Raw genomic sequence first — 18,455 nt, 5'->3', positions numbered from 1 at the left:
AGTGAAGTTGAATATACAGCTATCATTTCCTAAATCATAGTAGGGGGAAGCAAATAAGTGGCAACTCTTCTAATGGAAGTAAACTTTCAGAGAAACATGTGGTTCTGAGGGTTTATTGTCTCTTATTGGGTATTAATTTCACTTAACAGAAAAACAAATTCAGTTGGAAATCATTTATTAAAATAGGCATAATTATCAATAATTCATTAATCATTCTTTTAAGATGATCCTATTTTATCACTAATACTTCCCATACTTGAGAGATTCAGGAGTTGGGTATTGGAAAAAAAGTATGTATTTCTTTCAATTAAAAAAAAAGATCAAACAATAAAAGAAATAATATTACTTGTCTGAGTTACTGGTATGTAAGCTAGACTTTGCCATGGGACCCTATTATAATCTATAATTTAGTTTAAAATGTCAAATATTTTGACTGTTTAAACAACCCATTAAATTCTTTGCAAAATTACAAAACATTCTATAAGTGACATAATTAATATCTACTCCAATTATACACAACACATCATGCTCAAGATATATATTTATTTGAAAACAATTTAGTCCAATTTATATTAATGCAGAAAAATTACATCCAATAAACCACAATTGGAGAAGAGACAAAATAATTGTGTTCGCTCACATTTCCACATGGATATCATTTGATATTTAATTAAAGAGTGATGAGTCACATTCACATGGAAATAAAATATTTATTCTCTTAGTAGTAGTAAGAACTTCTTTTGAGTATGTAGGGTCTTCTGGGTTTATTCTCATATAGCTGCCGTTTCAGAATGTAAGGAATTTTTCTCTTTATAACTTCTTCTTTTTCATTTTTTTCATTTCCATCATCAAGAACATCTTCCTGAATTAACTGCAAAATAGACAGAATATTAATAAAACTCACATGCATAAAGTCTTCCATTTCAGAGTATTTTTCTACATCTTATCGCATTTTCTATTCAGACAGTAAAACATATGTGAATGAGATGTATGAGGTTCAGAGCAACTAAGTGTTTTTTTGTCCAAGAACAGATGGCTCTTAGGTAGCTGAGAAAGAAGGAGAACATGCTTTTTCTGATTCTCTGTTCAGTGGTCTTCCTAATTCATCAAGCTAGCCATTTTTAATACATCAAGACCACACACTAATACCTCCAACTGAAAGAACAAACTTGATAGAACTCTGAGTATTTGTCAGGCTTCAATTTTTGCTAGACCAAAATGTTATAAAAATACATTATAGATAACAACAAATAGTTTTGACTCTGGTAAACCAAATTCTAAGATCAACAAGATTTTATGTTCAGTTAAGTTATTAACTGACTTTTCTTGAAAGCCATTCCAAAGATCCATTTCACAATCATGGAGAAAATAGCAACTAACATACTTAGTCACAGAAATTAAGATATGTAGAAGTTCTGTTTAAATAGTAAAGATCTCTTTAGATGGGATGCTTAATTATTAAAATCAAGTTCAGATACAACTAGAGCAGTTAATCTCCAGGTAGAATATTGCCTAAAGGATCTCATGAGATATATTCCATTTTAAAATTAGTTCCAAACATGTTTTCTAATAATATTGCTCTACTTCAAAACTTTCAGCTAACATAAAATATTTAAGAAATCTTTGTAGAGTTTCACACATAATTTACATAAAATTAAAAAAAAAGATGGTTAAGATAAGAATTTTATTCATATTGGTGATTGCCTTGTAAACTTTGGGGTGCTGCACTAATACTGGCAGAATACTAAGTTTTTAATTATAATGCATATGCATTGGATTGTATCACAAGTAGTACTTTATTTCAATCCACAGCTATTCAATTTTAGAGGACTGAAGAAAAGCTACTGTCAGACAATCTCGTTTCTTAATGTTTTGTTTCTCCCTGCATAATTACTTGTACCATGCTCTGAATATTATTGTATTATGAATCACTCAGTAACATTTAAAATAGCAAAATTTCTAATCTTACGTGCACCCGATTTGCCTGTATAATACTTTATTGAAGTTTTCCCATGTATATATAAAATATAATTGACATTTCCCTATGTTGAAGCTAGTATCCTTCAAGTGCTAATGATTTAAACAACAATTTAAAGAGTAAACCATTTAGCTGGAATTAAAATTAAGGGGTGATTAGTTTAACAAGTAAGACTAAAACTAACCTCATGGTTATGCACCTAGAACATCTTTAGTGTATAAGTTAGGATAAACACTAAAAGTTCTGTTTTGCCTTTCCTCTTTTCCATTGGGTATCTGTGATAGTTATGAATATTTTTATATTAACAAGGAAGGCACCCTCAGATCCCTAGTGTTGATGTAAGCACATAGTATAAAACATTATGCATATAATTCTGAGGTTTATCTTAAAAAAATATTCCTTGTTGGGAAAAAATTTAAATTGTATTTTTTTAAAATCATCTATTACTCTCCCAAACAAACAGGACTGTCCCAAATCAAAGGTGGTGTGTTATCAGTGTAGTATTTATGACAACAGTTTCATTTAACCTTTCACTGTTGTTCTGTATAATAAAACTTGGCAGTCTTGACTGTGGTAGCTCAGGTTTAGCTGCTATGGGTGCCTAAAATGTGTACATTCAACTGAAATAGGGAACATAGATATATGTTCATACATCTTTATATGAGTATATATCCCTATCATTCTGGTTTTATTTGCCGGTCATATTCAAATACTAATAGAACCTTTTGTGTTCGTTTATAGATAAGCACACATGACTTAATACTTCTAAAAAATCAGTTTTATTTTCCTAAATTTCATTGGCACTGCTATCACAACCACCAACAAAAATTGCCTTAACATGATATTTAAGCATTTGGATCAAAATCTGTCTTAAGATATATCCCCTTTTTAAAATTGAAGTAAAAAATATTTTGCTCAACTCCAAACATTTGAAGGACACACGGAAGATCTGAGGGAATATTAACCTCAACACATGGTTTATTCTTTTCTAATATTTATGTCTTCCTGTTACGATAGTGATCAGAATTTTAAAATGGTACAAGTAAGAGATAACTATAATTATATTCATGTTTTGTTTTTGTTTTACCTCCCAGTGTTGAAAAGCCCTGCTGTGACAGATACTTCGTATCTGGTATATTGTCAACATTGCTTCCAAGCTAAAGTCATCCAAGGTAATGGGAAATTTCCTTCTTGTAATAAAGGGCTCTCCTGTTTCCTCAGCTTGGCTGTTCAGGTTATTTATAAGACTGCAAACATTTAGCAGAGTCATTTTCCAAGAGGGAACACTTGGCTTACTGATCTGAAACATTAAAAAAAAACAGACATTACATTTGAAATTTATATGAATACAAAATAAATTTATATTGTACTAAGCCATTATATTTTAAGGTCTTTTACTCTAGCCTAAGTACATTGTCATTAATTTAGTAATCACATTACAAAGTTGAATAGTGCTAATGCTCCATATTTTCTATTAATAAAAATAAAGTCATACACATCATAAATGAGCAAAGCAAGCAAGAAAAAAGAAATGACAGGAAGTATAAATATATAAATATGTATGTATATCACATCACAGATGACAATATTAAATATACCATTTTCTCTCTTTTTTTTTTTAACTCCTCACCTGAGAACATTTTTTTTTTCATTGCTTTCAGAGATAGAGGGAGAGAAGAGGGAAGAGGAAGAAACATTGATGTGATCAATTGCCTCCCATGTGCACCCGGCCTGGGGATGGTAGTGTCCTGACCAAGATGGTGGATGGGGGATTGGGGATTGAACCCGCAACCTAGGTATGTACCCTGAGTAGGAATCAAACCCACAACCTTCAGTTATGGAATAACTCTCTGACCACCTGAGCCACGCTGGCCAGGGCGCCATTATCTCTTAATTACACTTCAGTTTGGTGTCTAATGGAGCAGGGACTAAAATGTTACTAATAGATTTGGACAATAATAATATTGAGAGACCACTAGTATAGTTAATACATTAAGAGTTGTCATAGGAGAACTTAAATGTGAGATAATCAGTAAAAATTAAGTATTTAAAAGGGCATAAATGAAAGAAAGCAAAAATATTTCCTACTAACATAAAATAATTTGAATGACTTCAAAGCCATGATGGGAAGACTCAATAACAATAGTTTCAGGTGTCAGTTCTCTCTGAATTATTATCCAAATGCAATCCAACTACAAATCAAAGTTTCAATTTGGAAAACATGGGGACTGGAATTTGGAAGAGACAATTGGAGTTTGCCAAGATAATTATAGAGTTAATTCTGAAGTATGAATGTGTGAGCATAACCAAAAAGCTATAGAAAAATAAAAAGGTAATGAAGAATAACTTTTTTTTACCAGTTGTTAATTTTTTTTTTAATTTCAGGAATTAAAGAAGTAAGTCGATGGAGCATGAATAAACATAAGACTCAACAGAAGAGAATATAATGTTCAATAATAGATTCAAATATATATGAGGGTATTACATATAATAAAGTTTGCATTTGAAATCCCTGGGAAGTTGGCTATAAGGAAATCTGGGTGTAGATTTAGTTATAACTTTTCTTGACATATTATAGTCTAACAATATCCAGATGGGTTAAATATGAATAAAATTACAATAGTGTGTAAATATATAAAATTTATTTTTCAAACCTGGAAAGATATTATTAAACAAATATCAAAACCAGAATCCATAAATAAGAAGATAATTTAAATACATAAGTGGATAAATTATCTCTCTGGATAATTAACATCCTGAACTAAAAATCAAAGCAAGCTACAGTGTAAAATCTGACAGAGTGTGTTAGTGTTCTTAAGAAAGGTGAATATCTTCACAAAAAAAGGTTAAATACCTCAATTAAAAAAAAAACTTAAAAATTTAACCTTGGTTACTAATGTGAGTATTCTGTAACATGTCACAGAATCGCACATGAAAGAAATATGTAGACTGATCTTTAGCATGGCTACCATTAGATCAGACTTAAAAAAATACAGGTTCACTCAGTGGTCCCTGGGAACTGAGACATTTCATTTCCTAAATATTTTTTGGTCTGGGTGTAGATTGGTATAACTTCTTGATTGATGTTTTGGCAATGTGTATTAAAATTATATATGTCCATAACTTTGATTAAGGGCAGGCAAATATGTGAGTACAAAGACATTCACTATAATGTTTTCAACATTTTGGAAATTCTTTCAATTATGTCCCCTGAATATGAATATTCAGTCATTGCTTGAATTTTTCTGCTATGAAAACTTAAAGGCAACATGCTCCACTGTGTGGTAACAGCACCTTATTTTCTGCTAATTTAATGGGACAATATAATTTTAGATTTGGGAAGCTTTTAGAGATCATCTAATTAAGCATTTTCTATAGCATATTTCTTAGAACACCAGTTCTGCACTCACTGTTTTTAAAAAGGATTCCATTGTCAAGTAAATTGGAAAACTTCAGTTTAAAGGAAAGTAAAAGTCTTCCTGAATTTAGGTATCCCCAGCACTTTTTACTTGCAGATATTTGTTATAACTTTTCAATGGTACCAATAAAGTATCCAATGTTCTCCAAATTAATTCGATCACAGAATGTTTTATTCATAAACTATCTGTCAGGACTAGTTTTGTCAATGATGATAATGATGATGATGATGATGATTGGATGAGGAAACAGTTAATTGTCTTTCCTTTTGCCAGTTAAAGTAGTCACTATATCACTCAACATTATTGTTGAATGTCACATTAACTAACTCCTGTTATACCTAGGAAGCACAGCAGAGAAAGTTCTCTTGACCAAAGGATGTCTAAGTAAACGTGTATTTGAGAACATTTAGTATAAGGTTTAAACTCTTTCACTCAGGAAAAGGACAAAGACTGTCTCCTAGACCAAATCTGAGTCTGGCTCCTCTGAACTCCTGAGCTCTGTCTTTGTCTACATAGTCCCATTTTAGCACAAATCCTGTTGAGTCAATACAGTGAAAATGCCTTACCCGTGGGATCTGGTCATCCTAGATATAGCTGATATTTATTCAGATTTCCACCCTCAATATCAGAATCCTGTAGAATTGTCTAGAAAAATCCTCTTAGCCTTATTGTTTTCTCTCAGTAACTTCTTATCCACTAACCCCCACCCTGCTCCTTCGCTATGAATCCACACTTATCCATTGGATTTGGAGTTGAGTCCAATCTCTGTAAACCCCTTATTGTCATATGTTCTCTTGAATAACTCTTTCTTACTTTCTTTAACAAATGTTATGAATAATTTTACTTTAATAATAAACAACCAACTTATGAAATCATTTTATACAAATATTTATGATAGACCTAAGCCTATAGATAAGAACTTTAGAATAGTGTTCTTCTTGTTTTTGAGATAAGAAAAACTGGAATATTTGTCATTTCCTACTTACCATTATTTGATTTAAATTTTGAATACTGAATAAAATACTGGTAAAATTTGTTTCCTTAATTAAATAAAACCTACTCTATATGACTAATACTACCTGTAATATACTGAAATCAGATGAGTTCAACAAATAGTGAATTTAAGCATTTCACTGAATTTAAAACAATTAAAGTCATCTGTGGTGGAACCCTAAAGTTTTTACAGTAGAATGCAAAAGGTGAAGGTTGTTAATGAAACTTAGGTTTCCATTGTTTGTTCATAAATGTTTATGAATTTGTATTGCATTGATTCTGATCATAGAAAATTACAGCATTCCAGAATTATTTAAAAGTCTGAAGAAAACATGCTGTACCAGGTTCTCTTTCTTAATAAAAGTATATCAAAGCACTAGAAAACATAATTCTAAGTATATAGTAAAAATTGCTGTACCTAAAACATGCTCATCCAATTAGAGAAGAGAAACCTGAGATGACAAGACCTGAGTTGGAGCATTGCTTCTAGACAGGTGTTTTGAACGCTGACTTTCTTACCATAACATCTGTTGAGTCTTCAGCCTTGGCATCCCAGTGTTATAACAGTGATTGCAGCAAGTGGCTGTCTCACCTCAGATTTTAGTTTTCTTTGAGAAACATCTTTTGGTTGGGAACCCTGTTCCCTAACTCTACATTTAGATAAACAGTTGGAAAATAAAGGTAGTGTGGTAGCATGGTAATCAGGTGTAATCTAATTAAGTTTTATTCCTCAGTACAGGTTAGGGTCTCGGAACCTTGTTTTCAAGAAGCATAGAGAGGAATAATAGGGTCCAGTATACAAAATTTTACTTGATTCAATAAAAACAATGAGCAGGTACAGATAACACTTTTATTATAGGAAGAATTTAAATCCAGGCATGAATCTAACATAAATGCCTAGGAGATCATGAACTCCAACTGCAGCATTTAAAAAACTTTTTTAAAAGCAAACATTGGCAACTATCCACTTGGTTAAGAGCAAATAGTTCATAAGTCAACAGTTGCAGAATTAAATCTCAAGGCTTCTGTTTGCCAATCTATGGCTCTTTACGCTCTACCACATGTCTTTCGTGGATTGTCATGAACTTTCATTTTTAATTTAGGAACACCATTTTACTTTCTCCAATATAATGAAAAAGGCAAAATATGTCACTCAAATCTCATTTTGTGTTTAACTGGAAGCCAATATACCTTTCATCACACACAATTCGATAGGAATGGAAACAAGTTTCCTTTAAATACATGTACATGTCCACATAAATAATATGTGACTATTTAATTAAAGTTACAATACACTGATTGATAGTCACTATAATTTTTTCCCTGTCACATCAACACCCTTAACTCCTTTGAACTTGAAGAAAAGTTTCCCGAAAAAGGAAATGCCTCCCTATAAACTTTTCCGTCTTTATGTGAAGTTATTACTATAGGAAAAGGACACGGTGTTTATAATGAGAGTTTCTATGTTTTTCAATCCTTGGTTTAAAAAAAGAAAAGCTTACCTTTGATGTGTGCACATTGGTCAATAAATCTGCTTCAAACCCTTTCATTTCCTCTTCTGAATCTGAGTAAAATCAAAACCACATGTTTACTATATAACCATATATCATATAATTACATTTTAACCTGCAGATTTCAGCTTAATCTAAAAAAATAGTCTCACAGGGATGTTGTCTTTTCTATATATGTATTCTACTTAAAATTATATTCAAAAAGAAAATTATTGCTCTATTTTACACCAAGAAGAAGCCAAAATAACTGAAGCACATCTAAGAAAATAAACACCTGATTATATGCTAAGAGGGCTATTGATGATTTGGAGTGGTTTATTCTCTAAATCTCAAAATTAAAAACATGTGTGATATAATAGAAATGTCATCAAATATATGTTGGTTAATTTTCACCAACAATAGTAAACATATATAGAATGTATGCATATTGATATTTTTAAAAAGAACATAATGAAGAGGTATATACAGACTTCTTAAAACAAAAAAGAAGAGAATTGCTTACTGATAATTTTAGAATAGGAAAAACATTCAGATTTTCTTAACTTGAGATACTATTTTACAAAACATATATTGAGAGGTTTGTTTTTTTATTTTAAACAAAAATTTAGAATTATGTATACTTAGCAAATTTTATCACAGCCCATTAAGGAAATTGTATAAGCAAAATTGATGTCCATTAACACATGTATAATAGCATTAAAATGGATTTCTGATTTTTTAAAACAATATCCTTTCCAATTTCCACTAATTTTATAGAGAAAAAAATTCACAAATATTATAATATATTTAAAAAAATAAAGTTAAAAAACACTACTATCAGATTACTTAATCCAAACTCACTAATCTAGGTGTCATAAAACAAAGAAGTTAAAATGACTGTCCTCTTACACTTTACATTCTTATTAAAAAGAGGTGTGACACTTGGAGAAACCATTTGTTAAATTGTTTCTAGGAACTAAAATACACCAGAGATCATTTTCTCCTATTTCTTAGGGACCCAATTTGTTTTTCACAAAGAATGACAAAGTCCTTTAGCGATTTATAAAAAATGTATACCAAAATCCACATAAATGTTGGCTTATCAGAGCAAGAAGTTTTCAAAACTTAATAAAGAATTTCATTAATAACTCAGTTTTTCTCACATGCTCTAAGTATACTTCTACATAATAGTAGACAATTTGGTATTTAGCTCACACAAAAAATTGCAAACTTAAAAGTTCAAGGTCTTTTTAAAGATCAAAAGAATTAAATTTTTTAATAGTTAACATTTATATCTTCTATATTTAATTTTATAATTTAAAATCATAGGAGGAGTTTAAATTAAATATTTCAATGTCATATTTATAAGATAAAAATGTATAAAACAGGTTAAATGATTTTCCTGCACTTATACTGTTTTTTTTAATTTTGATGTGATCATTTATTTATTTTAAATATTGATTGAAGTATATTACAGTCGCTATATTTCTTATGACTATTCTAAATTTAAATCTCATTTTTAAAATGAATTATTGATATTTAGAAGTAGATGGCTGCTTCTCAATTATCATATGCAAAACACTCCAGGTAAATAATTTTTTTTAAAGAAGAATGCTAATTTTCCAAATACATTCTGTATCAACTTAAATGGCATGCAAGAAAATACTTGATAGGATGTTTATTATTTCTCATATAGAAAGACTACAAAATGTATTCTTAAAAAGGACTTGGAATATTTTTGTATTTTTCCAGAAATAATGTTTTACAAATAATGCTTTATTCATTTACTCATTAATCATTGATTTTCAAATTGTTATCTTAACATACACACAGTTGAAATATAAATTGGGGGAAGGAGAAGTGACTATCTCTTAAGAGAATAACTGAGAATGAGACAAAGCATTTTTAACGGAATGGATTTTAATTAAGTGTTCGTACTCTGAGAGGCACTGCATCTGTACTTCTCAAAAGATAGTGACCAGTCTAGTTTATAAATTTTGGGGTTTTTTTCCTCTAGTAATTACATTCCAAAGAGGGATATGAAGTGTTTCATTAAAATCCCTTTTATTGCCTAGCAGATTCAGAAACAAAATTTTTCAGTTCTTGCAATCATAAAGACAGAGAAAGGAAATACTCAGCTTCTATTTATTAATAAAAAGCAAATCCAGAATAAAGGAGAATCTCTTCTCCCTGGATACATTAACATAAGTAGAATACACTACAAAAAAGGAAAAAGAAATCACTTCAGGGAGTTGTGAAATGCAGCTGAGCTTACCTGAGCACAGACTCCAGGAGCTGAAAGCCAGGAGTACCATACATACCAGCTGGATTTTCATTCCTGCCATCATCTCCTTGAGATTCCTAGGGAGCCAAGTTCTGAAATGTAGAGACACGCTGAAGGAGGGCTCTCTCTAATGCTTCCTCTTGCCTTCAGCTGATTTTCAAAGTGACTGAAGTATGAGAGGAGTTTTGGTCATTCCTTATATATATATATGCAGGAGGATGATGTCATGAGAGCATACAGGGATTATCTGTTCAGGATGTGCCCTCCCTTCATCGCCATTCCTCCCCTCCTCTTTACACTCCCTCCTCCCCTTTGCTTTTGCCCCCCTCCCATTTCTGAACCTCCCCTGAAAGTGAAGTCTTCCCTCATTTCAGCTACTACTGCAGATTTCTGACACACAGGAATCATTCAAAAGCAATTCCATAGAGAACACACTGGAAAAGAACTTCTAGTACAATTCTTTCCCCATTTCCTCTCATTCTTTGACTCTAAGAAGTTGTTGTTTTGATTTTGTGAAACATAATGTCTGTCATTTCTAATAAGTAACAACTCCAGATGAATGCCTGACATGCGTGATTCTTTAGGTTCGGAAGTTCTTAGAGAGTTAGGGTTCTTTCCTGATAACTCACACTTTTGAAAGTTTTGTGGTTTCAGGACTAATATAGATCTTAGATAATACATGCTAAAAGAGGGAAGAAAGTAAAAGATCAGCAGAGAACCAGTTATAATATTGGGGCTAAGCAAAATATTTTAGATAAAGCAAAAAATTAAAAATACTAGTAACCCTAAATAGGATATTATTTCTTATAAAATTAAAACTATTTTATAATAAGTAACAGGAAGAGTGACTTTTGATTAATTGTCATAGGAAAACAATTCCATGGTTTATGAAATCCAACTATAAATTACGTGTTAACAGGTGCAAAATGTATTATTGTATCACTGATTGTTGTTTTCTGATACTTTCCTCTTTTTCTGTCATTCTTGATGCTAGATCCTGTTCACTGTATAATCCCCTTCTAACTGCTTTCCCTGTTGCATCACACTTTTTTCTCTGTTATAGTCATAAAAATGAGACTGCACTTCCGGAAATGAGACAATCCTGCATAACCACCATTCACCAAAGTCACATTTCTAAGGAAGTGTCTTCATATATTTTTTAAGTTACAATGATACTCATTTCCTCTCTAACTTCTCAGATGAAAATTACTCAAAATGTCTTTTGAAGTAAAGTGATCCTCTTGCATTAAGGATTTCAGGGTACATGAAGTCATCTGCTGTCAGGAACGTGAATATTGGAAGGTAAAACTTTGTGTCAGGTTTGTTCACTTTTTAGTTATATCAATCCTGTAGTAACAATCAAGAAAAGAAGTCTGGATTGATTTCTTCAGAGAGTTGATTTATATGATATATGTCTATGACACTAACTTCTGCATTTTCCCTTAAACTTAAGGAAATAAATTCATTTGAAACATTTAATAATTATTTAAATTAGCAAAAAGTTATTTATATAATGTTCAGAAATTTAACAATAGCAGATGCTTTTATTGCTTTTAGTTTGCTTTATAAACTTACATACAATACAATATTAAACATGACTCATCTGAGGAAAGTATTATACAAAGGCTACTTAATTGGCAAGGAAATTTGCAATGTGTCTGAATTTTTTTCTTTCTTGCCACTAGGGGGCGAAATAGAAGTTTAAAAGGCTTTATTTTCATTTAACATCACAGAATTATGATTTTGTTTAGTTTCTTCTTGCTATCAGAGCATCTTGGTGATAGAATACTTTTTAAAGCCACCTTTAAAGAAATTACATATTCTTTGCATGACGTGTAATTGGTTGTTTTGTCTTCTTTTGAATTGCAAATACAAAAAATAATCTTTTTAAGTTGTGTGCTAGCTAGCGGCCTAATAGTAAAAAGGAAGTGTGATTCCTATTTTCTTCAAGTGATTTCTTTAATACTTGAGGTTCAGGGAAATTGTGACAAAATTTATTTGTAATTTATTAGAAAAAAGGGGAAGAATGAATAAGAAAATTAATTTTGTTTTAAGTATATCTCTTGGATATTAGCTATCGCTGTGAGAATTGTGTAAATATATGGTCTCAAAAAATAGAGAAATATATCAAATAATTTAAAATCAAATATATGCACTATTTTTCTTTTGGGAAAAAAACGTTTAACTTTTTATAGTAAAATTGTATATATATACAGTATATATTTTATCTGTCCTCTAGTTGGCATATTTAAAAATCTGTTATTCTTTTCCTTTCTCCCATTAATCTGTCTTTTCATTATGAAAGGGTTTCAGGTAACAACCTGGAAAGATAGAAGGAAAATTATTTTTATTCTCCTACATCCGGAAACTTCTAGAAGGGAAGAACTATCACTCATTGGTGTCTATCTCTTCTTCCAAGGCTTATAATACTTAGGTGTCCCATATGTATTAATTGAACTAATTATTTTAAATTCATAACATGTTTTTTCATGTCTCCATTTGTAACATTTCTTTTAGCCACATCTCTAATTTCAGTGATTTAAAATTCCTTTTTACCATTAATCTTAATATTTGATGTGAGCTTTTAACTAAGTCAGTTTTCTCAGCATTTTCTCTGGTCATTATTTTCCCCCACTGCCCTGAATGGGAAAGTCAACTTGAAAATGTTATTTAAGGACTTCACCCTGGGATTATGTGCATTCATCAGCTGAGTGCTTAGGATAAATTGTGGGTTTACATCATTCCTGTAAATGAGTCTCTGGTTTAAAACCTTAACCCTGGTTCATCTGAACAAACAATGGTCTTAATCTCTTTGTAAACCGAATTGATTTTTCTGTTCAATTAAAGTCCATTTTCCGGACATACAGATAGTCATATGCTTGTACACACCCACATCTTCATATACTATCTTCTACAGGAAACGCATATAACCCAGATCTTGGAGATTTTGGTAAATGTAAACCACATATCCAATTTCCCAATCTATATGTGCCCATAATCTCTATAAATACCCAGCTCATTTCCCTTTGGCTCTCCCTGTCTCTGCTTTTGCATCTTTGTAGGCAATTAACTTGGAAAAATTGATGATAGATTTCTGTAGTTAAAACACTTTGCCACTAAAACTCCAACTATAACACATGCTTTTCCTGGAATTAACATAATAACAAGTTGCCATATTTAAGGAAAGATGGTCCACATTGTAGTTACTGCTGATCTCTCTTATAACCTTGTTTCTCATATCTTAAAAAATTGTGACGTCCACAAAAGTATTACCCACTATGTGTAATGCTCAAGAAATCGTCCTTATAAGTCTCATTTTCTTAAGACCAAAATAAAAGCACTATAGAAAAAAAAAAAAATTCCTAACAATATTCTCTTTTTCTTAGTTTTTCAAATTAAAGTGTAATAATATGGAGTAAAAAAAATGAGATTAACTTTCATCGAAAGAAAAGTTCCCCCCTTTATGTTACAAAATCTAAGAAAAGAAGTACTTTCTGTTAAAGAATAGGGAGGGGCAAGTTGTTAGAGGCAGAGGACTAGAGTGAACATTATAGAATTTTGGGTCTAGAAACAGCCGCCGTAACTAATAGCACAGGCCTCTGTGTTAGGTAAAGATTATACTTGAAGTTCATTTACTGAAAACCTCTCTATGACAGGCACCATGCCAGGTTAATTTTATTTCATGTAACATAGCATACTGTGAAGCCAGGTTCACAGAATGTTATTATTCCCATTGTGTAGGTTTAAAAAAAATAAAGAACCGTAGAAAGTTTAAATAAGGATAAGGGTACTTATTAAATAGAGCTTGAATGGCACTAAATTTTTTTTATTTCTAAAGCAACAGCTAATCTTTGTAATATTAATACCGGATCCAATAACAAGTCCAAGGAAATCTTGTATTAACATGTTGCGGAAAAATTTATGGCAAATAAAGGACAGGCAAACACTTTTAACCTAAAAGTCCATTTAGCAGAAAGTCAGGTTGAATTCTATTCTCAAATTGATTTTACTTCATCACTTAAACTTTTTTTTATTGTTGTTCCCTTTCCAGGCTTGGGTATATTATACATATTAAACCAATAAATTAACCGATTATCTAAGAATCTTTCTTCTTATTATAAAGACTATGTGGTATAAATCGGCTCTAAGAAAATTGCATTGAATTGTTTTAACCGGGGCGGGAGATGAAAAATATGAAAGAAGCATCAGAAAGAAGATGAGGTTGCAGCGCAAGGGCAGTCACATGAGTAGCCTGGGAAAGAGACGTTTCCCATTCTGTACTCTAGGTGGAGGCACTAGTATGTATAGAATGGAAATAGCAGCCGAGCACTCATGGGGTGCCAGGCCACCTTTTAATGCAATCCTAATTCATGAAGCCAAAGGACAGTAGAGATTAAAAGGACTGTGTGGAACAACTAGTCTTATACTTTAATTTTACAGAGGACACCCACAGACATTGATACCCTAAGTGGGTTACAAATGTCCTCTACTTCCTAATTCTTAATCACACTGGTCCTAACTGTTTCAGGTCCAACCCCATTTCTTATCCCAGGGAAAGGTTACTCTAATGTTAGTCAAACTGTTTTAAGAAATTAATTTGTTTTCGGTTTTTTTTTTTTTTTTTTTTTAATTATTAGTACAGCATCCCCACAAGTTGAAAAACATCCAAAGTGTATTAGTCACTATAAAATGAACTTTTCCTTTTGGACAGGCCTCTCTTTTTTGTCTTTTTCTGTTGTATAATACTGTACTTTTGGCAATATCAATTTCCATTGTTATATTTTAATTCAAAAAAATATTATATCTCCTAAATTATAGATTCTTACTCATATGATCTTCTGTCCTTTCACTGTGTAATATTGTCACTTTTTAAAATGTCTCCTCTGGCACTGATGTTAGATAAATATGGTCATAAATCAGAGATCATTATTCAAATACCTGCAAGACCAGGCAGGTGACATGTCTTAAGTCCTATTTAATGGAGCCATCTACTTGCTACTTGAACTTCAGATGATTTTCTTCTGTGTGGAAACATAGAACCAAAATGTGATATATTCCATTTTTTTTAGCATGTCTGAGAATTTATCTGAAGAAACCCAGCACACTAATTTGAGAAAATATATGTACCTCTATATGTTCACCACAACATTATTCACAATAGCCAAGCTATGGAAGCAACTCAAGTGCCTGTAATAGGTGAGTGGATAAAAAAGCCGTGGTACCTTTACCCAGTAAAATACTACTCAGCTGTAAAAAAAAAAAAAAAAAAAAGAAGGAAATCTAACCTTTTGCAACACCATGGATAGACCTGGAGAACATTATGCTACGTGAAATAAGCCAATCAGAGAAAGACAAGTACCATATGATTTCACTCATATGTGGAATCTAAAGAACAAAATGAACTAAAAAGCAAAATAGAGACAGACTCATACAGAGCGAGCAGGCTGACAGCTGTCAGAGGGGGGGAGGGGGGGGTTGGAGAGATTGAGAAAAAAAGAGAAAAAAAGAAGAAAGAACTCATGGACATGGACAACAGTATGGTGACTGCCAGGGTGAGAGAGTGGAAGGAGGTAGAGGAGGGTATAAAGGGTATATATAAATGGTGATAGATGAAGACTAGACTTGGGGTGGTAAACTCACCATACAGTGAACAGATGATATGTAGAATTGTGCACCTGAAACCTGTATAATTTTCTTAACCAGTGTCACCCCAATAAATTCAATAAAAAGGGGAAAAAACATTTTTCAGAAATTCAGATTTTTATGGAAATGTCATCACAGTTAGATGTAAATATTTAGTTCACTTTTTTTAAACAATCAGCAGCAAATTGAAATGTCTATCTAGGTACTGAATTAATCCTCAAGATTTACCATTTTGCTAGTCCCTCATTTAAATCTTATTCCTATTACTTTCTACATTTGTGACTTTAGATGTTAACTTTCTGGGCCTCTTTCATCATCTGAAATATAAAAATAATAATTACGGCCTAAAAGATAGTAATATGGCTTATTTTTGTTCCTGTATAGTCACATATATTCCAAAGTGTATATGTAACAGGCACATAGATATTGGCTTGTGCATCTGATTGTAAGCTACTCTTACTCCTCCCATTTATCTTACTTTCCTGTCCTCTTTGTATTTTACATTTTTATTCATTAACCTTTTTAAATCATATAAGTATCTGTTCACAAAATCTTATATTAGACTCCATCTCAGAGATTCTCTGTGAACATTATGCTTCTTCCACCTCTCCAAAGGTGAATATTCTTTTGCCTCTTTGCTTTCCAATTTTGAGGTCTTATGATGGTAGTCCAACCTATAACGTTTGTCCCTCTGTTGGTTGTTTTTTAATTAAAGTATAATTTATATATAATGAAAGGCATAGATCCCTAAGTATAAAGATTAATGAGTTTTGACAAATGCTTGAATGTATATAATTCAAACTCCAACAAAATTGAAAATTATTTTCTTCACACACCAGAGTTTTCTCATGCACATTCCCCATGAACTCCTCTGACACCACAGGCCTCTTCTTGATCTTCATATAAATGAATGAAACTGTATACTTTTTCGCAAGCGTCTACTGTTGCTCAATAGGTTTCGAAGATTGATTTATATTACTGCACACATCAGCAGTATGTAGCTCTTTATTTCTGAGTATTATTCTTTTGTAGAAATACACTGAAGTTTGTTTATACCTCTCCTGTGGTGAGAAGGTACGCGTGTTAACAAGAGGAGCATGAGCACACACGTGTGCAGAATTTAATCCAACAGTTACAGAACCTTGAATTAGTAACTAATGTAAAACCTATTTAAATTCTAGAGCCTCTTTCTTAAATTGTAAAAGCGTGAAATCCAAGGTCTGTGTACTTAGTCGATTTGACATTGTGTTTTTCCTCTTTGGAGCTATTTTATAAATAAAACTCTTTGAGAATTCAGTATTTTCCTGCACATGTATTTTCACTGCTCTTGTATAAATACCTAGAATAAAAGTGCTGGGTTATAAGGTAGCTACATGTTTAACTTAAAAAGAAATTACCAGTTTCCAATGTGGTTGTACCATTTTAAAATCCCACCAGCAATATCCTTGCTGACATTTGGTGTTGCCATTCTTTTGAAGTTTAGCCATTATACTGGATGTAAAGCATTTTCTGATTTTATTTTGTTTTTCCTTGGTGTCTAATGATGTTGAACTCTTCTTTCATGTGCATGGTGGACATTCTTATATTTTCCTTAGGGACTTTTGTTCCTATCTTTACTCATTGTTTAATTGAATTCTTTGTCTTTTTTTTTCTGCATTATGAAGTTTCTTTCACAAATATATGTATTGTAAATTTTATTTCCCAATTTGCAACTGTGTATTTTTTATAAGAATATCTTTCAATGAGCAAAAGTTTTAAGTTTGATGAGATCTAATTTATTACTTTATTCATTCTGGTTAGTGCTTTTAATATCCTAAGAAATTTTTGCACTAATGTCATGAAAATGTTTCTTTTTATTTGTTTGTAGAAGTTTTATAATTTTACCTTTTAAATTTAGATCTATAAAACATCTCAAGTTATTTTTTATGAATACCACAGAGGTTCAGATTCAAATTTGCCTTTTGATATTTAGTTGCTCCAGAACCATTTATTTGGGATTGCTTCAATCTAGAGACTAAATTAGGGATAACTGATATTTTAAAAATATTTAGTTTTCAATAGTGTATATTCTCTTCTTATTTAGGTCTTTTATTCCTTAACTTCTCTCAGCAATGTTGAAGAAGCTCAACATTGCGCAAACTTCTCAGCTAGTGTTCTGTTTTGCTAACTTGTATTTTCTAATTGCTTTTTTTTAAAACATTAAACAATTTTAATAAAAGTTTCTGTACAATGCTAAGCAGTTTTATTTACACATAGGAAATGTAATAGGAGTAGTGTTTAAAATTACAGAACTCCTTAAAATTTCAATGGCAGGTAAATCTGGAAAAAATAACAGCATTGCATTCACAATTATTTTCAAACAATAAATATATATTTATAAATAGTGTAAATTTATATCAAGATTAGAAACAAAAATCACAAATCTGAAGTTTATTCCTTTATGTGCAATCCATTATCTTTGTGACTTGGCTGTTAATTTTTTAAACATTTCATTTAGGAACCAAAAGTGTAATAACTGTCATGGTTTCAAAACAAGACAGAAAAACATAAAAGCAGTAAAAAAGTTCCTTACCTAACTTTTCACATTAAAAAAAAAAAAAAGGAGACCAAAGAAAGCCTTAAAATTGCTAACTACCTTACAAAGAAAT

General features: G+C 31.4%; 1 protein-coding gene and 1 pseudogene across 1 annotated transcript; both read right to left on the bottom strand.

The window, feature by feature from the left end:
• Positions 1-523: 523 nt before the first annotated feature.
• NTS (neurotensin) lies at positions 524-10,355 on the bottom strand. The gene is made up of 4 exons (XM_090275677.1): positions 10,156-10,355; positions 7,893-7,954; positions 3,066-3,278; positions 524-871 (listed from the first exon to the last, which is right to left on the bottom strand). Exons 1-4 carry the CDS (start codon positions 10,226-10,228, stop codon positions 719-721), a joined length of 501 nt encoding a protein of 166 aa, XP_090131803.1. The 5' UTR covers positions 10,229-10,355; the 3' UTR covers positions 524-718.
• A 7,929-nt stretch (positions 10,356-18,284) lies between these two features.
• The window catches only part of LOC150012308 (lysine-specific demethylase 6A pseudogene), a 4,956-nt pseudogene continuing 4,785 nt past the window's right edge, over positions 18,285-18,455 (bottom strand).

The sequence above is a fragment of the Furipterus horrens genome, unplaced genomic scaffold, assembly GCF_987537825.1.
Source record: "Furipterus horrens unplaced genomic scaffold, mFurHor1.1.pri manual_scaffold_4, whole genome shotgun sequence".
NCBI lineage: Eukaryota > Metazoa > Chordata > Mammalia > Chiroptera > Furipteridae > Furipterus > Furipterus horrens.
Note: the sequence above shows the minus strand (reverse complement) of the source record. Positions and strands in the feature narration are given on the sequence as shown.

Bases quoted from the DNA above. Each gene is read 5' to 3' on its own strand.
- NTS (XM_090275677.1), bottom strand. From the start codon at position 10,228: ATGATGGCAGGAATGAAAATCCAGCTGGTATGTATGGTACTCCTGGCT. The intron at 7,955-10,155 runs GTAAGCTCAGCT...GATTTTACTCAG, and splicing joins CTCCTGGAGTCTGTGCTCAG to ATTCAGAAGAGGAAATGAAA. The intron at 872-3,065 runs GTAAAACAAAAA...TCTATTTTGCAG, and splicing joins GGGCTTTTCAACACTGGGAG to TTAATTCAGGAAGATGTTCT.